The sequence below is a fragment of the Cornus florida genome, unplaced genomic scaffold, assembly GCF_030987335.1.
Source record: "Cornus florida cultivar Cherokee Brave unplaced genomic scaffold, ASM3098733v1 CherokeeBrave_3.0.0_Hap2_Chr01, whole genome shotgun sequence".
NCBI lineage: Eukaryota > Viridiplantae > Streptophyta > Magnoliopsida > Cornales > Cornaceae > Cornus > Cornus florida.
The window spans coordinates 119,969,262-119,995,441 of NW_026775571.1; the positions used below are offsets into that span (position 1 = coordinate 119,969,262).

A 26,180-nucleotide genomic window follows, 5' to 3' on the forward strand; every position below is an offset into this window, starting at 1 on the left:
ATGAGACTTGAACCTAGACTTCTACTTTGAAAGGCTACTGAGAGAGTGAGAGTGAGCGAGCTAGCTCAGAGAGGGGTTTCCTAAATCAACCTTTGAATGATCAAAAACAATCACCACAAAAGTAATTAAATACAAACTCATACGCACCTCCCATAAAAAGAGACTAGAAAGGTTCAACAGCAACTTCTTTCTCAAGGTGCCTTACTTGAATTGAATTGATCATTCATCCCACAGTAAAATTCCATAACAGGAAAATGGCCAGCAATTCCTAATTGTACAAGACTGTGTTCAGGATTTCATGAGAGATGTTTGAACTTTTTGCTACCTTTAGAAATATGACTCCTATACTTTGTATTGATCAACAACTGATTGGGACGAATCAAAAAAATAAACATAACACAGAAGAAACATATTTCAATGATTGTTAGGCTGCAGTCTGTATCAATGTAGTGTAGCCAAAAATCTGAAGCTATCCGTTGAAAACTTTTAAAAATACACAGGCATTTTTATTCCCTAGTCCAAATATATACTACAGTATTTTTTTATGCATGAGAATCTCAAAAAATTGGGTCTCCCATGTCAAACATAATATATAAACTAGGGTCAAGCTCAAAGCCCTTTAGAAACTACAAATACAATCATTGCAACATATATACAGAAAGGGTAAAGTTGAAAACGGAAAACTTACATTGGATCTATAATTTCTATACACTGTATTCATTGGTATCGATTCTCACACTTCTTTCATCAGTATCACTTTTCCTTTGCTTGAGGAGATGTGACTGATTTTTTTATAGGCGGGATGCAGCCAGATTCATCTTCAAATGAATACTCTGGATTCGAGTGAGGGGAGCAAAGATCCACATGAGTTTGGCACGCCTTCATCGTCTTACAATGTTCTGCTTCATCATCTCTGATGTTCATAAACACGTCGTACAAATTCTCTAAAATCAAAAAACAGTTGAAAAGAAGTAAACACAACTTATTCAGGAAAAAAAAAAAAAGTTGACACAACTTATTTAGTATGCTGTTGTGGTGGTTAAAAGAATACAAGGTAATAAGAAGGTTTAATTTCCCATAGCTGCAGCGATTGAGAAAATATATTAGTTGTTTCCAGAGGATTTATTCCACAAAAGCAGTAACTTGAAGTAAATACTGCATATTTACACCTATCATTTTTATGAAATTGAGATATGAAAGAGAATTTCCATAGCCAAATTCTCAATTAAATTTGAACACTAAGCTTAAATGAGAAAAGAAAATATGCTCAAATACTAATTAGCACAATAAACACCCCATAAAAGAAAAGGAAAACGAAAAACAGTCGCAGCCACAAGTATCAAAAGGTGACATAAACATAAACAGATACAACAGTTACAAGCTCTGTAGGACATTAGTTTTACAAAGTATTTGATTATGGCTAATGATCGATTGTTTTTCTTTTTTTTCTTTTTCTTTTTTTTTTTTTGGCAAGGGATTATGGCTATTGCTTGCTACAAGTAGAAAATCAGAAAACAATTGACTTCTCATGAAACCAACTGATTTAGACACAATACATTCATAGACATTAGAAAGAATCAGCATGCCCAAGACCAGCAACTGGTCCAGCAACTATTTGATCACATTCTTAACAGATAACGAATTGGTCAAGTTGAAACCTTTGACGGACCCTTATGGTGTTTTCATATCACCATTTATATTTTATAAGTTTTATTGCAAGGTTTCATTCACTTGACAGAACCTTCATAACCCAACTAAATAACAGCACATATTTTCTAAGTACCATTTCGCATGTTATATAAATAAAAGTATAGTTTACTATAAGCAACTGTCATCTTTGTTTCCACATATCTGAATCACGAACCAAAAGGCAAACTCAAAGTTTGGTTCTTACCTATTTTTGGCCTCCGGGAATTAGGAACTCTTGCAGTTTGAAATTCATCTGGGAACAAAAGCTCAAAAATCATTAAACCTAGGCTGCAATATGAGAGATAAAGAACTGGTAGTAAAAGTCAAACTTACCAAACAAGTACAAGTCACCTCCAGTGTAATATTTCACTGCAACTTCAGGTGCAGGCTGTTTTTTCAATTCCTCTATAAAGAAACGGAAGACACATATTATCATTTTATTGGCAGGCCATGTCAGAAAATGGAACTTGAATTAGAAAATATAGGAAATTCCCAGTTTGCAGCTAATTATATGGTAAGCATCACATATTTGATTCTTCAGCATGCCAAGATTTTTAAAATTGATGGATTGTTGAGAAGATCAGAGTACTATAATCTCCCTTTCACTTTCATCATTTGTACAGAATACTAACAAGCAAAATAATAATAATAATAATCTAATGAGGATGTCTCGACTTCTATCTTATACATGAACCAATTGTATTGAACTAACATCGCTGACACTTAGAATTCTTACACATACCTCCTTGGGCCTTGATAAATTTGTCATAAGTTTCATATGCATGGTGCTCCACACACTCTGAAAAATGATCTGCACCAGGAAAGAAACCAAATAAAAACATCGGTATCCAAGGAAGAATGCCAGCATAGGTCCCTTCCAATCTGCTATCTAATGCCATTTTTCAATTAGAGGGCCCCACGTGCAAACGAAGGAGTAGGAGGAGGAGGACGAGGGGCAAATGACGAGCATTTGCTTCTTTCTCAATTTATAATGGCTAACCAATAGTTTTAATGAAGAAAAGAAATGCAAAACAAGTAAAACACATCCACTGGGTAGGTGGAGGTTGGAGGGAAACGAGTGTGAGTGTGTGAACGTTGTTAGGATTTTTAGGCCTAATAACTTGGGTCTAAGATATGGAACGTTAATTGTGGAGTCAATTTCACTTATCCAAGAGCGGATAACATAGATGATATAAATCTCAGACAGGTCAATACATTGCTTCTTCACAAAAATTAGGCAGGGATTTCCAAGCGGGATATGAGAGAAAAATGGCAAGGACTTAACACGCAGTAGGAATCAGATTCTCATCATACTTACATGCCAGTCGGAGGGCTTAAAGCATACACAAAGACTAATAAAATAATAAAATACTGCAATTACCGGGTATTCATACTTACATGCCATTCGTGGGCTTAAAGCATACATAAAGACTATCATAAAATAATAAAATACTGCAATATGTTGAGCAAGAAAACGGTCGAACCACCAAGCATCTCCACCCAATTCCTGCAAAATAGAGGTGAAGGGGGAATTCTCAGTTAACATCAAGAATTAGAAAGCATAAGCAGTGCAAATGATGTTCACCGTAATATGAAGCCTGCATCATGATAAAAAGTAGTCTAAAAGAGAATTGTGAAGTTAACAAACTTCTGTGCATCATTCTCACGTTAGTATCTACTTCCTTAACCATATTAGCTTTTCCATCTTTTAACATAAAAAAACCTTCAACCACAAAATGTACCATAAATCACCAACTGGCAGTGGCCCAGCGGTACCAAGCTCCTACTCCTCAAAGGGAGGTCCAGGGTTCAAGCCTCAGGGTAGGCATGGGTGTGTGAGTACCAACTAAGAAAAAAAAAAAAAAAATGTACCATAAATCGAGAAAACATAGAAATGGAGGCATAAGTCTAGGGTGGAGTTTAGACTAAACAAATTTGCATACAATAAGTCACCATGGGCCCTTTCCAAAGCGAATCTTACCATCTTCATGGTATCTTCTTTTATAAGACGATTGCATAAACATCAAAGTCTCAAAGATACTTGAAGCAAGAGCATTACCTCCATTATAAGCAGATGGTGCATTTCATTCCAGCTCTCAGCAAAGTGTACTTTCAGATAGTCTGCTTTTCTCCACCAACCAAAGCTCTCATACAAGTGCAGTACAGAAATAAAAGCTGTCACAACAACAAATCGTAGCATAAATCCCAGCTAAGATATAATTATCACAATACCGTAATGTTCAACATACATATGAGCAAGAAAGCTTTTCAAGAACCGGCTAGAATAAAAAACCAACTCAGTAAATTTTGATATAACACTGCAGTTCCTTATCAATGCATAATAGAGGAAATTGGTAACCGAGCCCTTAAATGAATTAACTATAAATACTATGCTTATAATTTACAAGGGCCTTATTATTTTTTATTTTTTTCATTACAGATGATTCAGTCTTCAATAAAATATAACCTAAGCTCAACTGTTCAAATGCACATGTAGGCATGCTGCATGCAGAACGAAGACTATACTTGCAGAGATATCCGCAGCAACACGTGCAGATGCCAAAAATTAAGGTGTCAATGAATGTTTCAAGACTAAGAACTTAACTATTTGGAAGAAAGTTTCTTTAGATAGGGTATAGAGCCCCTTGAAGAGAATAAAAGAAAAATAAAAAGGAAAGAAACTAATACTCACCAAAATAAGGAACTCTTGCGATAGTTTCCAATACATAAAACCTTGGATAGTTTCGGTCCCGGTACAGAGCATCAAGTATCTTTATCACTGAATCCTGGAATGATTAACAAAGTTATGATCAGCAATGAGTGTCAACTTCCGGTAAGCAAGCAGCCAAGCATAGTCAAAGAAATAAGCAGACACATCAAATTCTGAACTTCTCAAGATAATGGATGCCAAATTGGCAAGGTGGGCTAGGCACTGGATGGTACCAAATGTGGGTAAAAATCATCTATAGTTTATACTATCCACTTGTTATACAAAAGATTGAAATTGTAAACAACAAATTGTATGCGAGGCTCCTCAGCACTAAGAAAGGGAAAAACAATAGAAACTATATATCATTTTTTAATCTGTCAATCAATTTAAAAATTAAGATTAGCACAATGTGGAAACAATTTAAGAGGTTAAGAACTGAAACATTGTATATCTTTCCAACAAAATAACAAGGAATGTATTAATTTGTCACAAGATCAACTCGGATAAATACACCCAAACGTCAGACTTGGCGATTTCCATCACAATAAGGGATCTCAGAAGAAAAAAAAATCAAATCATAGGTTCAATTTTGAGTCATATCTTCCTACTTTACCACAAATCTGTAACTAAATAGTCCATGTATTATTTAAAGTACCACAAGGGAAAAAAAAAATGTAGTAATTAACATTGGGTAAGATCAGCAACCATAGGTCTCCAATATACTGTAGCAACAGCTGCGACACCAGAGCTTGATCGAATTTGATAGATAAAGAGAACAAAAGAAGAGAGTATTTACCGTGAGAAAGATATTTATAGATTGTTCAAACTTAATAACCCATCTCTCCAACTCACTAGAAGATGAACCCTCAGATGATTCCCCATGCTTTTCCTTCCCTTCAGCATCAGGAATAGTCCTTGGTTGGAAGGATTCCTCCACAACTACTTTCTCCTCGCTATCTTGCAAGACTGATGCCTGGACTCTGTACAACTTCCTGAACACATTTCGGCAAAAATGTAAAATTAACTAGATGGAGCAAAAACTCAAAAGGCAAAGAAAATCAGCCATTAATCTAAAATCACTGTTCTAATACCCAGCAATCTAATGGGAACCCCTTAATTATTTTTAAAAATGGACAAAATGTGAAGTGAAGTATAATTATAGAAAACACGTATAAAAATTACAATAAGGAACAAAAATTTGGAACACCCATGGGACCTCCTAAATGGACACTTGAGTTTACGATGCTAAACCCATCACAACACTTTATGATGACAGGATAAGCTAGGTGCACAAGATTCCAACTCTCCTCTCTAACAACCTACCAAATCTTCCAATCATTTACACTGGGCAAACTATTAAGGTTTTTAAAATATTCAATGACCAATGCTTGCCCACAATTCCAAGTTTCCAACAACAGATTGTTGAATGTGTGCTTGCATAGATCATTCTCTTTTAAACCTAGATTGGATCTAACACATTGACAGACTCGATCGGTCATGACCAACTCAAGAAATTGATGATCACTATATTGTTAGTGACATAAACAGACAATTGTGTGTGCGTGTGTCAGCTTGATTAATCAAAACACCATTGCTAGCAAGTTTCTCAGCAGCCAGCCACCAACAACAAGATGTTGATCATTCACGCAATGTTACGAGTTATATGTTGTGTCTCTCAGATATTTGTTTCCTCGGGTGACTCGGTCAGTATACCCTAATAACGAAATATCTAACGCTAACAAACTTAAATTCTTTTCTTCTGTTTTCTTCCATAGCTATACCATTTCTAACCAACCAAGCAGAGAATTGAAAAATATTAGGGAAATTTTGTAGCATTAAAACTCCCAAAAAAAAAAAAATATTCCTAAATATGTAAAACTTATAGACATCGAAACCACAAACTTTGAGAAAAGGTCGATTGATGAAATTTTAACATTACCTTGTAATCAATTGATGAGATGAACCAGAGGCCTGACTAGAAGAGAGAAGATTTAAAAGGAGAGGGTTTTGAGAGTTGAAGGAAGCTAAGTTTTTACACTTTCTCGGTTTCAGGGAGGAATTTGATGACACTGAGATTGCAGAGACAGTAGAAGAGAGAGTCGCCATATTCTGTGTGTGTGTGACTACTGTGTGTGTATGCTTCCCTCTCTATCTAATAAGACTGAAACGGAGCTGAGAGAAAGAATGGAAGATCAAACTTTGCTAGGGAAGAGAATATTCAATGCCAGGACAAACATTTTTATGTCGTGTAAAGGAGAAGGGGAAATTGTAGCCAGAAAAAAAAATAATAAATAAATAATAAAAAGAAATTGAAGAAGGGGAAAAGGACTTGGCATAAATAGATTTTTAGGATAATGTGATAATTTCTTCAAAATAGTCCTTTTATACAAAAATATCGTATAAGAGAGCGTTTGTTTTGTTGTTTGTTTTGACTTTCCTGATGCCTGGTGGCAGTTTGGCTCGACGAATATTTGGCTCAACGAATATTGGATAAGGATCACTTTCAATTGTACAGTCATATATATATATTTTTTTATAAATAAAAATGCATCCTAATATTTTCATAAAATGCATTTTAATATTTTTTTATTATATATTCCAAACATGAATGACATGAATATTTATAAAACACTCATTTCAAAATAAAATAAATAACACTCTATTTCACTTTCACCCGGCGCATCTTTTTCACATTTTATTCGTTATTCCACTCCAAAGGTCCAAACTGTCCAGTACATCGATATGGCTGGGCCGGTCATACTATTTTGGGTGGTTTATTATAATGGACCGAGCCTCATAAAGGTCCTATTCAATGTTTTTGCCTTGGGCCTCGGTTGATATAAAACTTAAAAGGTGGTGTAGGTTCGATGCATACTAGGCATACCACGTTATTCAATCAATTGACAATTAAAGTTGGTTGTTCTCATATATTTATAAAAATTACTCCCAACAAATTTGAATAGTGCATTTTAATTATGTAGGTATATTAATGACTTAGTATAACTGATGCACCCTATATTTACTCGCACACGAAGGGTTGAAAAATTGAAAATTGAGTCGAAGCAAATCTAACATTGTGTTGGGGCATCCGACGTGCAAGATTGAATAGACAATATCTAGATAAAGTGGAAACAAAAGTATGTAACATACAATTGGAGTATAGTGTCGTGTCAGCGAACTCCACTTCTCATTCTCTATCACAATATCCCTAAATAGCTAATGTCGTGAAAAATCCTATAAGCTTTGGTTTTTTGTGCCTTATGGTCAATGCAACACCTTGTCAATTGAAGAGGCCGTAGAAATGCTCAATATTATTTATTTTAAGTAAATCCTCTAGTAAATGTATAAAGGCATTGGTTGAGTACTAAAATGAATTACCGGATCAACGAGAACAGAATACCTCAGTTGATGAATTAATGTCCAATGGTTTTTTAATTATTCTTTCCTCTTTGCATGCCTCCATCACATGCATAAGAAAAAAATAACTTAAAAAATATTTAACTGTTTGCAATTGTGCTTATTCATTTGCATAGTGATAATTTTAACCTAATTTTATGCATGTAACGACTGTTCTTATTCAAACATTTCATGAGTGTTGGAAACAGAAGCATTTTTTCTTTATGCTTTGTAAAATAGTGAATATATATATATATATATATATATACACACACAATTATGCAGTGCTTGTTAGTCTATATTAGGGTTGCAAGTTGGGCTGGCCCAACCCAGCTCAGTCCCAACCCAACCTTAACCCAAAATTGGGTTGAGTTGGGCCAGCCCGAATTATACTCAAAATGGGTTATCTCCAAAACTCAGCCTAAATATTTTGGATGGGACGGACGGATTTCACGGTTTTTTTTTTTTTTTTAACAAATATGCAAATTACATTTTCCTTTTCCATATTTGTAAACATCAAAATTTTTAAGAAAATTTTATTTTTTAATTCATTAATACTTGTCATTTTTCTTTTAATAAATATCTAAAAGTGCAAATTGTTTATTACAATTGAAATAGTGTGTTGGGTTTTAACTTATATTATCTCAGCCCAATATTCCAGTGTTGAGATGTACATGTTATCCTACAGATAGATTTATAACCTTTGTGGTTTATATTTTGGAATATATTATGTTAATTCATATTTTTTCTTTTAATAATGTTAAATATATGTTAGAAGCTACTAAATTCTTCATTTTTGAATTTTTTTTGCTGTGCCAAAAAAAATATAAAATAAAATAAAATATGGATGCTGCTAAGAACAAATAATATATATAAAATAAAATAAAATATGGATGCAGCTAAGAACAAATAATATTACAGCAATAATGCATTAAGTAGTAATTAATAGTTTTGACAGTAGTTTGTAGTTACTGGTTACTAGTTAGGATTCGATAATTTAATTTTTTATTAAATACAGGTAAAGCTATTTATTGCAGCCTAGCAACCCTAAAATTAAATACAGATAAGTTGTTAATCAATAAAAAATTTGTTTCCACACTCAAGTTTGTTAAGATAATGTCAAAACAGGTGCTTAAATAACAACAAAAAAGGCCAAAATTGCAAATGAAAAGCTGACCGGCCCACGATCGACTTTAATGTGGCTAAACATGCAACTCAAGTAATGACATCATCATTTTTTTTATTTCTCGTACTACCCAAACTACCCTCGCTTAGCCATGCATTATAAAATAGGAGGATTACATATAGTTCAAGCAATTCACTTGCAACCTAAAACCCTGCATACCAAAAACTCAAATTCTCTCTCTCTCTCTCTCGATTTAATATTGACAATGGGTTGCTCTTTGTGCGTGTTTGGATTGGCGGTTTTGGTTGTGATTGCTAGCCCTGTGAGTGTGAACGGAATTGAGTGCGGCGATGCGATAACGAAGATGATCCCGTGTGAGTCGTATTTGACTGGTGCTGGTGCTGGTGCTGCTGTGCCTAGCACTGACTGTTGCGAGGCGGCACAAGGCCTGGACAAGATAGCTGAGGCTTCGATACCCGAACGCAGGGCTCTGTGCGAGTGTTTTAAGCAAACTGCAAGGTCTTTTCCTGTCAATCGTGACCGAGTCAAGCAACTTCCCCAACTCTGCAAAATCAATATCAGCATAGCAATAGATCCCAGCGTGGACTGCAAAAAGTAATATCTTTCCCTCTCTCTCTCTCTCTCTCTCTCTCATATTTTATATCATATGGTTTCAATGGCCCGTTACTTATTTTTGCATCATTTTGCATTTCTTAATTTATTAATTGATCCTCAATATATATCTATATATTTTTAAGTTATAGTGATTTTAATGGATTCTTATTTTTATTATGTGCAGACTTTGATGGATGGTACAAATACATTAAGGAGGATATATAGATGCATTCTCCCAATGAACTTGGTGGAAGTGGCTTTTGAAAATTAAATAAAAGCGTGGAGCAAAAATATGTAGTTTGTTTCGTATTGGCTATGTTGTATGACAACTATACCTAATGAAAATATAATTACTTTACCGATCCATTTTTTTCTCCTTATTCACAATTTATTTTATTTTATCTTCACATATATATAATATAATTATATATACTTCCTCTGTCTCATACCTATTTGGGAAATGTGAGTCACGATTTTTTAAACAGGACATCTTTTTTAGGATAGAGACGATAATAAATAACAATTTAATAAAAGAATAATGGTTTATTTCAACAGTAAAAATTTGGACTAATCATGAAATGTGATAACTTGTATTCGAGTTTGAGAGATAAATCTCCTTGTACATGCAATATGATATGATCCATGTCAAATATGAACTTTGACTCCAATTGTAACACCCCCACATTTTTCACGCATAAGTTGATCAGGCTTATACACGAAAAACGGAGAATATCAAAAACAATTGGCAATATACAAGCATGGAATACAAAATGATAATAATAAAAGAATTTAGACAGAAAAGGAATACTAAATAATAAAACATCCATCCATCCTTTATTTAATACAGTACTCCGTTATAACTTGGAAATCCTATGTCAAGGATCCCTAAATATAAACATGAGAGTTCAACGTCAAAAGTAAATAAAAACTGAAACTGAAGTAATACATAAAACTTCTACCCTGAACTGGATCGTAAGAGTAGATGAGTTCGGATGGTGGTCCCACACTGATAACCTTAACCTTGGAACGGGTACTGATCGTATCCTGAAATAACAACAATAGTGGGTCAACCCCACGAGCAAGTCCTCTCTACTATGACCCAAATCAGAGAATCAAATAAATTAACCATTATGAATCGGATAAGTACTATATCTGTATACATCCAAATGGAACTACCCAATGTATAATATGACCTCAACCAGAATAGACGGGGATCACTTAGACTCACACTAGGTGGTTAAGTGTCTCCTTTCCCTACCTGGGAAATCAGCTATTATACACGGTGCACGGTACTGACAACACAGACTGTAAAGACTACACAGTAGTGACGCATCTCAATGTACTAATGAGTTACTAAGCATATCAATTAGGCAACACATGCCAATAATAATACTAATATACTGAGTATGTCAATTAGGCAACACATGCTAATAATATAAAACCACATACCCCGACAGCCACACATCTGTCTATCGCAACGAATGCATAAGGTATAAATGAGTCTAAACTTATTAGCCAGCTCACATGGTTCTATATGGCAATACATCCATATAATATAAATGCAACATAATTAAACAGTCCATTTATTTCCTGAAATGCACACAGCATAATAATCATGGTTTATATATCATTTAACAGTATAAACATCCCATAAGATATCATGGATAATTTATATGACTAAAACCATGGCATTTTTTAATTTAACAGTGATGTTTGATACCATTTAATAAGATAATAACACTATTTATATTTAACAATGTCATTAAATAAATCACATTCATATCCATACTGTAAACGAGCCAATAAATACTTAGAAAAGATTAATCGGCCATAAGAATAATTAACGGGTAATAAAATAATAATTTCGTGGCCCGTCAAACCCGTAAATACCAACAGAGGTCCTAAAAATCAAAGTTTAAGGTTCTGAAATTCACAAAAATGGCCCTAGGGGTAGTCTGGTAATTTCTAGCAACTTAAAGGGCCCTTCACGCGCCCCCACGCGCCGCCCTAAGCTTCCCCACGCGCAGCCAACTCATTCTCACACGCGCACGCGCCTACACGCGCCATCACGCGGGTCTAGAACCTGCCACGCGCGTGCACGCGCTCCCAGGCGCCCTCTAATGCTTCTTGCTGACGCGGCTGCTCCTGATTCGGTGGTTGCATGGACTTTGTTGTGGGCGCGCTACACTGGATAATTCTATCTTAGTTCTTCTAATCCAAGGGTCCTGGTTCGCGCGCACACCATCCTATGGCGTATTGCACTACACCGAATCAATCTGCTGATTAGTTACTCATCTAACGGTCGGATATCCATGTGCACAGTAACTATAGTGCGCCGTATCACACCGGATTACTCCGGCCATCTCCCCCATTGCCGGCGACCGGAAAACTCGCCGGAAGATCGCCGGAAATTACAAAAAAATTCCGAAAATTGCCCAAAAATTCTAGAAAAATTTCTAAAGCCTTAAATAACAATTCTTAAGATTCAATTAATTACCTAGGCCAATAATAAATTATTTAACCCTTAAATATTTAATATCACATTATTTTAATAAATTAAATATTTAATTTATCATTGTCCTAGCATGGTTTCTAGCCTAAAAAAATAGCCGAATAAATGTAATGAATAATTTATGGACTCAAAGGGGAAAAGTAGATAATAACTTGTCTTTTGGATTTAAAATAAATCCGTCGGTTGCGCATAGTCGGGTAAAAAAATACCTACACCGGTCCAGGCTCCTTTCTTTCTCTCTTTTCTTTTCCACACTTACAGAATAGCCCACAATATTATTTCTTACTTCTACGTATGTGAACTACTCAAAGGTAGCAACATATATATATATAACTAACTTATATAATATAAATATTATAATGTCAAATTTTCCATTAACTTTTCACCTTCCCATCTTCCTACATATATCACATTAAGTCAAGCAAGCCAAGTCAAGCAAAATGTCCTAAGGTTCAACTATGGGAATGAAATCCTATCCTAAGATTTAATTTTTTCATCATTACATTGATTTAGTAATATTTAGTTAGTCTTATTATTACTAATTTATTATTATAATTATTATTACTTTAAGGCATGCCACTAAGTCTTCCTTATAACATAAATGAACTCATCATAATCACACATATGACATGACTTTGGTTAATACTAATATAATAATAATAATAATTATTATTATTATTGTTATTATTATTATATTCTTATTATTATTATTATTATTATTATTTTATTATTTTTATAAGAATACATTACAATCATAATCATACTTTACAATATAAATATAACACTTTAATTAACTAATATTGCTTAATATAAACCTTACCAATAAAAATATAAAATAAGAATACATGCACATTTAAATGAATAAATTTACTACTTTAACATACACAATTAATTCACATGTACAATTAAATGAACTTAATATAATAATGTAGCATGTACAATAATAGGTAAAGAAATCTACACATAAATGAATTTAAATAAACTAAGCTCTTTAATAAAATATGGGGTATTACACCAATAAGCCTTTATCCCTATGTACCTTAATTGGGTACAGAGTCACTAAGAAGTAGTAAGACACAATTATGCTAAATTCATTTAAATCTAATTGACAATTTAAACTTCTTCTTCTATCTAAATAATGATTTAAAGACGAGTAATTATAGGTAATTATAGTTATCGAATTTAATTTATGTCAATGTGGTGAAATGTCTCATATTATCATGTATTCATTACTCTTTGTAATAAATTAAATTTTGTTGAATTTAATTTTTGAATAGGTTAAGTGCAAAAAACTCCCCTCTACTATCGATATAGTGCATATCGGTCCCTGTGTGGTAAAAAATCCCCCTATACTATCAATTTGGTGCGAATAGGCCCTTGGAGACGTAAAATGACGATATTACCCTCACTTCAGTTGAATAAATTAATAATTATAAACAAACCAAGTAAAATGACGATAATACCCGCAAGAAGCCATTGTGTGTGTGTGTATATGTATATATATATATATATATATATTATACTTATCAGTTTTATTATATTATCAGATTTTATTATATTTTTTTATTATATTATATTATCAGATTTTATTATATTTTTTTATTATATTATCAGTTTTAATTTTTATATTAGTATCAATTTTATATTTTTATTATATTATAGTTTTATTCTCTCTCTCTTTACTCTCTCTCCTCTTCGTCTCTCTAAACTTCAGACCCATTTCATTATTCTCCATTTCCTTCATCACCACACCCTTCAGCTAACGGATTTGGGGCCAAACCAATCTTTTCATTGTTGAAACTTGAGAAAACCTTGAAGTGGGCAAAGAAAGATTCACACTCACCATAAAATTTTCTCCACCAGAAGCCACCACACCAACTAGGTCTAACCCAAAAAAACTTTGATCTACTACACCAAACCCACCGTTAATTTTTTTCCACCGGAAGCCGTCGCTTCACTGTGGGAAAGGCCTTGGCCTTTTGTTTACTGGCTTGAGATGGACCAGTTGTGGTTTCCATCGCCATCGTCTTTGTTGCCATCTAGATCGCGTCGCTTTGTTGTTGCCGACGCCTTATGTGGCCATTACCTTGCTCCGTTGATGCTTGCCGGTATGCCACGGTTCCAAATGTTGCTTGCCTTCTGTTAGGTTTTGTTGAAGGAGGAGAAGAGGGGTGTTTGGTTCGCAATTACATCTATGAAATTGAAAAATTAGATAGACCCATTTTAGTATGAGAGAGATCATTACATGGGTTTGGATTAATTGATCAATTTGATCACTCTGTTCTTTGCTTTTTGCAGAGTATAATTCTACTCCTGATCCTTTGACAGAGGCTTTCCCGTCCACATGTTGAACACCGGAAGACCGAATAATTCATAGACAAATTGTGTATGATAAAAATTAAAATTATAAGGATCCTTTGGCAAGCTGCTTCTTTAGGTTTTCTGACAATCCATCCTGGTTTTGTAACCCACTACTAGCCATAACTTACCAAGCTAAACTTCACCTTTTTCTCTCTCTACATAAACATCTATAGAATCATGGAAAACCCCACCACTTAATAAGATCCCACAAGCCTAAGACACAACGATTTTTAGGAAGAAAAAAAAAAAAAAAAAAAAAAGAACAAATGTATCAAGAAATTCAAAGCTTTGACTTGACTTCTTGATTCTTAGAAAACTACTCTTGATTGAATCAACTAAATCTTTAACTAACCACCATAGCTCCAAACAAATAGATGAATAGAAAACTACTCTCGATTGAATCAACTAAATCTTTAACTAACCACCATAGCTCCAAACAAATAGATGAAAAATTGAAGAGGGTGTCTCTGGTTAGCTAGAAACCAAGAGAAAGGGAAAGAGAAGTAAGTGGTGCTCACAAGTAGACCATCACTGGACGAAAGGTACTAAGCCCCAGTAATAAATAATTATCTATTGCCTACAGAATCAGCAGAACACTCACTGCAAAAACAACCAAACATAAATATATTATATAAAATTGTATCTCTGGTTTAATCCTATAAATGGATACTAAGATTATTGAGCTTGAAGATGATGGCATGTTTGGGAGTAAATGAAGAAAATTTATGAGACATGCATGGAGAGAGAGAGGGAGAGAGAGCGGACATGCATGGAGAGAAAGAGAGACGAAATGGGTTTAGGGGTGGGGGGCTTTTTTGCACAAATGCTGATGGTTTTTATGCACAAATGGTGAGGGGCAAAATGGAAAATAAAAGGGTAAAATGAAATTTTAAGTTTTACTTTTTGTAAAAAGTTGTCAGAGAGACCGATTATGCACCTTTTTTGAATTTTGTAGGCTTGCATGCACTTTTTCAAAAAATTAAAACTTGTTCAGCACAAAGCTTATATATCAGAATTTTTTTTTTTTGCACTTAACCTTTTTTAAATTACTACTCTTTCCTTAATTCAATTTATGAAAATTTGGTGATAGGGCTCATTTTGATGGTCCATGAATTAACTTTTATGTTTAGTGTTGCGATTAGATTTGTTTTCTTATCAAAATTGAAATATTTTAAGTATATAATGAGATTTATGCTTTGTAATAGAGATGATCCAAGCCAGAGAGTGAGATCACATCATGTGCCTGAAATTACAATAAAGCCAGCAGTTCACATTGATTTTGTGCCGATTCTTTATTGCTTTGGGTAAAATCATAAGGCTGATATGGGCAATCATCACAACGGCCCCACCGCCCCCCCCAAAAGCTAGTTTCCTATTCCGAACTATATATAAACCACACTTACACATGTCCTCTTTGTAAGCTTTCCTTGCTCTTCAAGAATCTATCTTTCAAAAAAAAATCTCATCCTCTCACTCCCTTCTCTCTCTAGGGTTTTCTCTCCAAAACCCAACTCCGCCCCCTTTCTCTCTCTCTATATACACATTTCCTGTAATTCGCATCTTCTAGTATTTTCAGAGTACCATTGGAAAAAATGGGGTTCCGCAGAGGTGATCGAGTCGAAGTTGCGAGTAAAGAGGAAGGGTTTCTTGGTTCGTACTACGCTGCGACAGTGATCGCAGAGGTTCTCGGGAAGGATTACATTGTGCAATACAAGACCCTGTTGAAAGATGATAGGTCCGGACCCTTGAGAGAGATTGTCACCGCCGGCGACGTCCGGCCTCGTCCACCTCAAATTCCGGCGACATCCTTTGGATTGTACGACAAGATCGATGCGTTTGACAACGATGGTTGGTGGGTCGGAAGGATTGCTGGCAAAGTTGGGTTGGATTATTTGGTCAATTTTGAGACCACATGGGATCAGATCGTTTACCCAATGAGTCGGTTGAGGGTTCATCAGGAATGGGTGAATGGCAAGTGGTGTCTACCCTGTTTTAACTCTGTCCCAGGCCTTTTGTGTTTGTAATGTCTGATTCTGTTCTAGGTTTTCTCATGAATTGTTCTTTAATATTAGTCTCGGGTTATGTATTAAGGATTGTATTTCTTGTTACTTATTGTAGAGAAGCTTTAATGATGTTTTATGATCTTGATTTTGCTTCGATTTTCAAGCTTGATGCTTTAATTGGGTGATTGTTTAACTATTATTGGGAATTGGTTTGTGCTGGTTTAATTTGACGGCTCTATTTCAAGTTTTATTTGTGATATAATTGTGTTTCACTCTTATGATTTATTGTTCCTGTTCTATTTTAATGCTATGCTATGTTGATTAAGTTTTTTTTCTTTTTTTTTTTCACTTTCTGCTTTTTTCCCCCTTTGTTTTGAAATTGTTGAATAGGTTAGCAGTTTGGTCACTGGCACTCTCTTTACTTTCTAATGCAAATTCTTGTTTAGCCTCTTTTTTGTTTTCTCTGTGGTTTAATTTTTGTGTCGGCCTATTTCCAATTTGTTACGTTAAAACTCGTTGGTCCTTCTTAATGGTAATTCTGTGAGTGTGACTGTGTGTGTTTGTGTTGTGTTTATATATATGTGTGTGTGTGTGTGTGTGTGTTTGATTTTGTTAACTCTGATTAAGGCTTGAAGAAGCCTCTCCTATTGTTTGAAATATTTGCGTACTGTATTGTGAGTTTCCCTTTGAAATGGGTAATTGGTGTAGCTGAGGAGTGAGGATTGATGTGTGTGTGTTTTGACACGTAGTAGTGATGGGTCAACAGGGGGTGGTAGAATAAGAATACCCAGACAGGAGGATTGAGGAATATAGATGAAGCAGCATCATAACATACACATGGATCATCTCATATGGGGGTTTAAATTAAAGGAGTTACCATTGTTAAAGTGAAGCCACTCAGAGCTTTTATTAGTTTTAATCATTTTATTAAACACACATATAGACAGAGGGACCAAATCTTGAACAATTTTTTGGTTGTTGCTACACAAATTCTGATGACTTTTATTTGTTTTTCATTTTGGCGTTTACCCTTCAATTTATTATTATTACTTCATCTACTGAATTATTCATTAATTATCACTAAATCTCATTCAAATTAAGGTGAAAGAGTAATGTTTCTGAGAGTAATCTCTCCAACTCAAATAGGGTGTGGGTACAATCTACCCTTCAATTTATTACAATATATATTTTGGGGACGTATTTGCTAACACTAGTAGTATTTTGGAGGCATGTTTGTTAATTAGAGGGGAGACTTTTTCGCTTTGTTTTTATTGGGGCTTGGACTCTATGTTTGAAAGGCCATAAAATATCACTAATTTAAAATCCCTAGTCATCTAAACGATGTATTGAGATTAAATAAGAAATTGTGATATAAACATCAATTGCAGTATAATAGATTTTTAAGTCACTAGTTACTAGATACGGTCAGAAAACGAACCCAATTCTAGAATCCCTTCCATGGATCAAATATTCTTATACAAACAATCAGGATTTTATAATAAGTATATATTATGAAAAGTGATACATTATTCAAAATTAAATATATTGGTAAGATTGTGTGAGTTAGGGTATAAGTCACACTATATGACATCATTCTGCTCATGTCTCCACTTACATATCTTGTATTTATTGAAGAATGTAACATTGCTCGCATATATGTTAAAATTGAAAGTCGTCATGAAAATATCTTCGCACTTAAATATATGTTAAAATAATAAATGTATACAAAATAAAATAAAATACAATGGTAATATTTTCAAAGGAGACATTATTTTATTTACAGAACATATAATCCAATCATAATACAATGGTGAAGTGTTTGAATCTATATGTTATAAAAATTGAGGCGAGTCACTCTTGAATATGTTAAAATCCTAAATATATACAAAATCAAAAAAAAAAAAAAAATACAGAAGTAACAGTTATTTTATCATTATTTTATCTCTAAAGTGCAAAAATCATCCCACCTTAGCTCTCATAAATTTAATTTTGGAAAAACTTATGTTATGCTTTTAATCTTAAAAATATATAAAAATAAAACCCTAACCCTAAATCACAACCATGAAACCTAAAATCCGTAAACTACTTAGGCCGAAGAGTACATGGGGTCCAATCTATCTAGAGGCTAAAAACTACATAAACTACTAAAGTACTTAAGGCCCAGTCTATCTAAAGGCCCGATATTCTGGTTATTAAATAATCCCGCACTATTGATATTGGTAAACCAATTTAATCCAAATTTTCGAAATAAAAGTGTATTAATATATAGACAAAGCTTACCTCCTATTCAATGAGAAAGAATAAATTAAAATTTTCTCTAATTTTAATTTCATACTCTAATTCCGTGCAATGGATCATTCTCATTTCTATCTTTCTACCATCTAGGTCTCTCTCTTTTACCATCTCCAAACACCTCATCTCTCTCCGACCGCCTTTAATCCAAGACCACCACCTTCACGCACAACAATGGTAGTAGCACCATCAACCTCCGCCAAACCGACGACACCATCCCATGCTTCCAGAACATCACCTATAACAACCCAATTGTCACCCGACTCGTGGAGGCCTACCCTCGTCACCAATACCTCGTATTCGTCAGCCCTTCTTGAATTCTATATCCATCCCCTATCTCCAATCCTGATTAATTTGTTCAGAGAGAAGACTCAACCCTGTTTCTAACCCTACTTTTACCTCCCCAATACCAAATATTGGAATCTCAATTAATGATTTTCTTCAATTCCATGGAAGGTAAGAGACAAGTATCTTCTTTAATATATTACAAAAAAATATCAACATCAGTTTTTATTGGATTAGTCTTCTAAATGTCAAATGATTCAAGTCAATTTAATAATTTCTCAGCAGTACGATGGTCTCCTTTAATTATTGATTGACACATAAATAAAAAAATTAATGTTATGGTTAGGAGTACCAAATAGGTGCCTTGATTTGGAAAATGGAGGAAACTTAGTTTATAATTTGTACTAAATTTTTTCTAATCCCAAATCCAAAACAACGATTTAGTATATTAAGAGCATTTCCAGCGGTCTGTTAAAATAACTTTTTGTGTAAAATATACACTGCCACCTATGATGTGTAAAATTTTTCCATTTCCAGCAATCTGTTAATATACATTGCCACATCACCAATGTGTAATAGGTTGTGTATTTTGTGTAAAATACACAACCTTTTTACTCTGTCAGATCAACATATTTCCTTTCTCATCATTCTTTCTCGTTCCAGTAAAGAATCAACCATATATTAGGTAAGTTTGTAAAAGTTACGTGGGGTCCTGACATGACACATGGTTGATTGTCAGTGGAAGATATATTTTTACACAAAAGTATAAAACAACCGTTGGAACTAAAATTAAATAATACAAATTTTTTGTATAAATTCATCATGACACATTAGATTTACACAAAAAAATAAACACAACGGTTGGAGATGCTCTAAATTTTTTCCAATTCCAAATTCAAGGCGCAGCCAAACATAACATAAATAGAATTAATACATTTACATATGTGTCTACTAGTGATCGAATTCGAAGTTATGCTTCATGAGGCACACAATGCCAATTTCTAACCGAGTCAATCCTTTGGGGTTTAAGTTAGCTGTATTTTCCCATTTTTTTTTTTTTAAAGTATGGAACTGTATATACATTTGAAAAACAAAAAAAAAAACACTAGAATTGATTTTTTTTTTTTTTTAATAAAGCAAATTATAAATGACCCGCAAACCTTTCCACCCTGGAAACACGGATATTCTCGAAGACTTAGAGCATCTCCAATGGACTCTTCGAATTTGCCACATCGGCATTTTTCAATAGTCACGTCAGTATTTTCCATAACCACGTTAGCATTTGAGTCTTCATATTTTAGCTATCGAATGTATTCCAATAGTGTATTTTTGCTCTTCAAAAATATTTAATATTTTAATATTTTTTAAATTTTTAAAAAAAATTATTTTTTAACTTTTTTCTAATAGCTGTATTTTTAAAACGGCTATATTATACAAAAAATTTAAACAATACAATAAAAATAAAAAAATAATACAATACGACATGAATTAAAAACATAACAATTAGAAAAAACAGAACAAATCATATGGAATACTTGAGATAATTCTATGGAAAGCTTGAGTTACCGCGTGCGTGCATAGATGCTAAAATTTCATTTTGGCGTTCAATTAGCCATGTTTTTTCGGCTTGTGTTGGCATCGATTCTGGATTTTTTTGCATGATTAGCATATCTTCAGTTCTTTGTTTGTTTTTAATCTCTCTTAGTTTGCTTTGAAGGTCGAGTTATCTGGTTGGTTTTTTTATTTTTTATTTTTTATTTTTTATTTTTATCTATTTTGCGTGCCTCTTGTGCTATTTGAGTGGCTTCAAGAGTTTCAGATTATCTTTGGTAAAGGGATGTTGCATGATCGAATTTGCTAATAAAATCATTTTGACTTTTAGGTTGTCTTTTATCCTTATTTTGCCTCTGTTTCGCTACTTTTCGTCCTTGTGGTCGCTGACATTCTTCAACATCCGTCGGATCATTTTCGCCTATATGCGCTGATCCTTCAACTGAACTTGGTATCGTTGCTGTATTACTTGATGGAGTAGATGGGTTTGAGTGACCAATAAGCTCACTATCATCAATGTGGATTCCACTCCTCTTCTTCGGTTTTGATTTTTGATTTTTGATTTTTTTTATGTCAAATTTTTTTTGACAATGTAAATGCCATTTATTATTGCTCTTCAAAATGTTCCAACAACTGCCAAACTTAAATTTAGTGTTATTTTGACGAGCGAACAACTCTTTGGCTGCTATCATCTAAAAAAATAAAAATCAATAATTATTATAAGACAAATCTTTAAAATATCTATCAATTAAATTTAAAATAATAAATAACTTACCTTGTACTCATTGTCTTGCCCACTGGGGTAATTCCTTTCGATCTGGGCCATGCATTCAGAAAATTTGGTAATCATTTGTTGCATGCAGGACCAACGATTCAAGCAGGCGATATGATTTATTTTAGGTGTACCAGCACCACTAACGTATTGCTCAAAACTTTCTTGAATTCAGATCCATAACGCTGCCTTTTGTTGGTCTGAATCAATGACCGCATCAATGCTAATGACCATCCACGCATAACATAAAGCCTCATCTTCAACCGTGGACCAATTTGGAGGCTGAATAGCCCTTTGATTTTTGGGAGGTTGGGTGTCAATGGATTGTGGCACTTCAGTAGGAATGTTAGAAACTTGAGAAGGTTGATGAGACGAAAATTGAGATTCTTTTTCAACAAATTGAGATTTTTCTCCAACAAATAAGAAGGGATCAAAATTATCATTTGATTAGTTGAATTGTAAGTTGTACTTGTAATATGGTGGTGGATGATTCATAGAATTGAACTTGAGTAAAAAATATAATTAAAAGATTAAGAAAATGACTTCATGGTTGTAGTTGTAGGTTGAAAATTAGAAAAGATGGGTTGGAAATGGGATGAATAATAGTAGGGGTTGATGTATTTATAGAGGAAAAATGAAAGGTTTTTTATAAATAAATAAATATACATATGTACAATTATTTTTTTAAAAAAATAAATTAAAAAAATAGGTTTTTGTGCCAATATAGCCGTTAAGGCACTGTTTGGGTCAACCAAACAGTGCCTAAAACGGTTATATGCCGGAAGGAATATTTTGAAAAGTAAATTTTTTTTTTTAAAAAAACACTTTTCTCTATTTTTTTAAAGGTTTTTTTACCTAAAAAAAGCTTTTAAGACACTATTTATGTCAGTCAAACAGTGCCTTAACAGCTTTTTGGTTCAATTATTTTAAAAAAAAAAAAAAAAAACCAAAATAAGTCAAAAATCGGAATTTTAACTTTTATTTCAGCCAAATATACCTTTAGAAACAGTGTTCTGGGTTTGAATTAAAAAAAAAAAAAAAAAAAAAAAAACAAAAATGGACTACAAAAAGTGAGCTTTGCCCTTTTTGGCGGCCTGGTTGGCGATCAAAAATCTGTGGCCCACTTTTTCGACAGCCCATTGGAGCAAGCTGTCTCTAAAATTTGGGCCAAATTCGCTAAAGCCATCACCAATGGAGCTGCGCTTAAATGTATAAATAAAAAAGAAATTTAACCAAAAGCTTTTTGAATATTGAATTAATTTAACGTACATAGGAAGGTGAATTCGAGTATTTTCCCACATTTGACTAGGAATCGATGCACAAGGCAGAAGTTGCAGACGGCTCGACAAAACGACCGACTAATAGTGGATAATATATCATCCGGGACAATAATCACATCATTAGTGGTCAAACATTGTAACCATCGAAGTATCGAACTGTTGTCTGTATCACCCACGTTCGTAAGAATCTCCGGGTCTTAAAAACCACTTCAAAATGGTCCAGACCAATCTCAGCCTTTCTTTGATTTTTCTTTCTTCCCTATTGGGAATTTAAGCGTTTGTTTTGGAAATCAGAAACAACCAGCCCAATCCACCGGATTAATGGCTGTAAGTGTTCTTCTTAGTTCCTACAATTTTATCTTTGATGTTTTGTAGGATGGGTTTTGATTTTTAGTGTTTTATTTTCTGTGTTTTCATATATATATATATATATATTTGCTTTATCTTTAGGGTACATTTGCTTTTAAGTTTTCATATTGTTTAGCTGATTCATATCTGCATTTCTGTATCTGTAACTTCAATATTTTTTATTACTCTGCAAATTGTTCTGTTACCTTGCAATCCAGAGCTTATGATATGTATGTACACATGTCTCTACTTGTGTGTATATAAATATGGTGAAATTATATGAGGATAGATGTGGAAAATAATATAATTGAGGACTTCTTTTACCCGACTATACAATTAATGAATATTTAGGAAATAGCTTTTATTATTTTTGAAAGCTCACAAGAGTGCTTCTATTGCAGTCACTACAAAAACCAATTGGTTTTTGCGGCATTTCTCGTATAGATATTAATGACATTAGGACACTTGTCACTGCATATCTCCTCCATTGGGATGGTTCAGGAGCTAAATCAATCCAACGTGGGCCGTTTGATTTAAAGCTTGTTACTGCATTTGTCAGTTCAGCACTAAATATTTTGGTCTGATTACTAGATGCATTTAGTTACATTGGATAGAGTTTGATTTTTAAAGTTGAATTTCCTACCTTTTGCATTTTTTGGATTTGTTTTTTTGCTTCAGAATCAACTTGGTTATATTATTTTCTTAACCTTGTTAGATCATCTATCTATTTATATTTGCCAGCTTCCATTTTTTTATACTATTACGTAATACATTTAAAAGAGAAAAATTAATGGGAACAAAGTCTAGAAAACGTGGATTCTCCTACACAATCTGTTCTTGCCATTTGAATCGACTAGTCCCCATTCCTCAAATGAATGCACTCAGATAACATTTTTGACCCCCTGCAGCTTTACTATTAACCAGGATGAAATTCTTAAGTGCACCGTGAAATGTGTCTTAGCTTTCTCCTTGTCTTATTTATCCTCACTTCCGGATTACTAAGAATATCTGGTCCCTTCCATTGGTCAACGTGGTCTAGTCCTCCTTAAATATCACCTTCCATAAATAATTTTGAAATTGTTCATACCCCTGATATCAATTCTTGTTGTACATGATGTCTTGTCAACTAATTTCATTTACTTTGAGCAAAAGATTTGGGTAGAGACATTGATCTAAATGCCTTTGCTGCAGCAACAATCCCATGTTCCAAAGTTTGGCAATTGGGACAGCGGTAATGTACCTTACACTGCCTACTTTGAGAATGCGCGCAAAGAGAAAGCCAGTGGTGTGAAAATGATGAACCCTAATGATCCCGAGGAGAATCCAGAGGCCTTCATGTTTGGCGCAGGGGAAGCCGGAAGTGAAAATGTTTCTAGTGCAGTTCAAGCTCCAACAAATCCTATCCATGTTGATTCAGAAAAATTGATGTTAGCAGAAAAACACCACATTGAGGGACACCAGCAAAACAATGACCATCAGAGGAACACTTCTGTTCACGTAAACAGTGGAAGTCATAAGTGTATTGCTTCAGAATCTGAAATTGATAACAAGATTTTTGGTCATTCACTGGTGCAGCCAAACCACAATCGTAGGAGATCTGAGCAAGAGAAGAGTATAACTGAGGCTGCTGATGTTGTAAGTTAAATTGTTTCTAGATTCCTAATTTTGACATACCATAGGGTCAATATAGGGAACACTAGCAAGCTGGAATAGATACATGCAGAAGGTACGATACAACTTCTTCGCTAGGATAGGGTCTTTCGTTGTTTATGAATCTCTATTTCTTTATGAAGAAATAGATGCCTTCTTATGTTAGCACTGCAAAAATGGATAGTATAAGATACTAGTATGGTTTATTTTCATTTTTCCAGTTTGGATTCTTCAACATTTTGAAAAGACTGTTCAGAAAGCAATTTTAGAAGTATATTTTTACATCTTTTATTTCATGAGCCATACTAGAATTGTCTTTGAGTTTACAAATTAAATAGACTGACCAAATGAAATTCGAAGAGCATAGTTTCTGTTAAGCATACACAGAATGTGCTTTTAGTACTGTATTTTTCTTTACTGATTAAAACCCATTGATCTGCTAAGTCAATTTAGTTGAAGTTAGAGGAGAGCTTGTATAAGAAGGCTACACAGGCATGAAACACTCGCACAAAAAAATAAGAGTTGGTTCTGAAATATTACAACCCAATTGAGCAACTTTGAACTTCTTGTATTACTTAGTTGTGCATTTCTGATTGCATTCATATTTGCAACTGTAACTTATACATTCTGATTTCATAAGTTTTGTTGTGGTGACAGTCTTACAGATCAGTAGTGTTGCCCAAGTTTGGAGCATGGGATGACATAGACCCTGCATCAGGAGTTGGCTTTACTGTCATTTTCAACAAAGTAAAAGAAGAGAAGCAAATTGCAGCTACCAGGTTACCCCCAGTGCCCCCGCAACCCAGCAACCATTCGAACAATCAGAAAAAATATACTGGACTAAAGGTATACAACTACTATATGTTTACTTAGTCTTTTCTTTTTCTGTTTTCCGGAGATCATTTTACTTGCTGTGATCACAATGACCATTTTTGCTTAACAGTGACATGAGATTGAAAGTAAATATAGCTCTGTACTCAAATGATTGCTGAGCTGAGTAGTGATGACAGCAAATGAAGATATAATTTGAATTTTATTTTTTCGGGATAAGTACATAATTTGAAAACTTATAGTGGCTACCAGCTTGTTTCAAAATTGTATTTTCTTCCACTGTCTCACCAACCAGGTGAGGCACAGCAGAACATTTTTTTGTTTTCATTCCTTTGATCTGTTCTTCCATCTATTTTGTTTGTTCTCATATCATTACGCAGATACGTTGCTGCCCGTTTTCAAGAAGGAAGTGACTGTTGCTTGGGGATCTGTTTAGGCTTCTGTTGGGCCTGACTTGGAAGTTGAAAATTCATATATAGCGCATTTTGTGCTTTCCATTGTATTGACACTATTGTCCAATTAAAATATTTATTTTGTATAAATTATATACATTGTTTCCTTCAGTACTATGTATGAATAGATCTTTTGGTTAAGGATTTGATTCTTATTGTTATGAAGAAAAAAAAAATGAAATATCTTCAGAAACTCTTCACAGGGAGCACATACCAGGGGTTGAATAACTGTGCAATTTTGCATGATAAGCTCGGCGGTGCATCCTAACCAACACATCAAAAAGACATTATTCCTGGCTCCCTTTAC

General features: G+C 33.9%; 4 protein-coding genes across 4 annotated transcripts; 3 read left to right on the forward strand and 1 right to left on the reverse strand.

Moving 5' to 3' along the window:
* Positions 1 to 577: 577 nt before the first annotated feature.
* On the reverse strand, positions 578 to 6,631 carry LOC132267400 (ubiquinol oxidase 4, chloroplastic/chromoplastic). The gene is made up of 9 exons (XM_059768567.1): positions 6,339 to 6,631; positions 5,196 to 5,391; positions 4,382 to 4,475; positions 3,749 to 3,864; positions 3,088 to 3,196; positions 2,432 to 2,500; positions 2,023 to 2,094; positions 1,895 to 1,942; positions 578 to 944 (listed from the first exon to the last, which is right to left on the reverse strand). Exons 1-9 carry the CDS (start codon positions 6,503 to 6,505, stop codon positions 754 to 756), a joined length of 1,062 nt encoding a protein of 353 aa, XP_059624550.1. The 5' UTR covers positions 6,506 to 6,631; the 3' UTR covers positions 578 to 753.
* A 2,555-nt stretch (positions 6,632 to 9,186) lies between these two features.
* LOC132282144 (non-specific lipid-transfer protein 1-like) lies at positions 9,187 to 9,540 on the forward strand. The gene has a single exon (XM_059783767.1). It carries the CDS (start codon positions 9,187 to 9,189, stop codon positions 9,538 to 9,540), a length of 354 nt encoding a protein of 117 aa, XP_059639750.1.
* Positions 9,541 to 16,001: 6,461 nt separating this feature from the next.
* Positions 16,002 to 16,597, forward strand: LOC132282153 (protein AGENET DOMAIN (AGD)-CONTAINING P1-like). Its single transcript, XM_059783776.1, has 2 exons — positions 16,002 to 16,380; positions 16,482 to 16,597. Exons 1-2 carry the CDS (start codon positions 16,002 to 16,004, stop codon positions 16,595 to 16,597), a joined length of 495 nt encoding a protein of 164 aa, XP_059639759.1.
* A 5,536-nt stretch (positions 16,598 to 22,133) lies between these two features.
* Positions 22,134 to 25,972, forward strand: LOC132271421 (RPM1-interacting protein 4-like). The gene is made up of 4 exons (XM_059772833.1): positions 22,134 to 22,919; positions 24,132 to 24,575; positions 25,248 to 25,436; positions 25,802 to 25,972. Exons 1-4 carry the CDS (start codon positions 22,914 to 22,916, stop codon positions 25,832 to 25,834), a joined length of 672 nt encoding a protein of 223 aa, XP_059628816.1. The 5' UTR covers positions 22,134 to 22,913; the 3' UTR covers positions 25,835 to 25,972.
* The last annotated feature ends 208 nt before the right edge of the window (positions 25,973 to 26,180 follow it).

Coding starts and splice junctions, on each gene's coding strand:
- LOC132267400 (XM_059768567.1), bottom strand. CDS start 6,505: ATGGCGACTCTCTCTTCTACTGTCTCTGCAATCTCAGTGTCATCAAAT. Junction 4,476..5,195: donor CTATAAATATCTTTCTCACG/GTAAATACTCTC, acceptor TAATCATTCCAG/GATTCAGTGATAAAGATACT. Junction 3,197..3,748: donor ACCATCTGCTTATAATGGAG/GTAATGCTCTTG, acceptor TCTATTTTGCAG/GAATTGGGTGGAGATGCTTG.
- LOC132282144 (XM_059783767.1), top strand. CDS start 9,187: ATGGGTTGCTCTTTGTGCGTGTTTGGATTGGCGGTTTTGGTTGTGATT.
- LOC132282153 (XM_059783776.1), top strand. CDS start 16,002: ATGGGGTTCCGCAGAGGTGATCGAGTCGAAGTTGCGAGTAAAGAGGAA. Junction 16,381..16,481: donor TCATCAGGAATGGGTGAATG/GCAAGTGGTGTC, acceptor CTTTAATATTAG/TCTCGGGTTATGTATTAAGG.
- LOC132271421 (XM_059772833.1), top strand. Junction 24,576..25,247: donor TAACTGAGGCTGCTGATGTT/GTAAGTTAAATT, acceptor TTGTGGTGACAG/TCTTACAGATCAGTAGTGTT. Junction 25,437..25,801: donor AAAAATATACTGGACTAAAG/GTATACAACTAC, acceptor ATCATTACGCAG/ATACGTTGCTGCCCGTTTTC.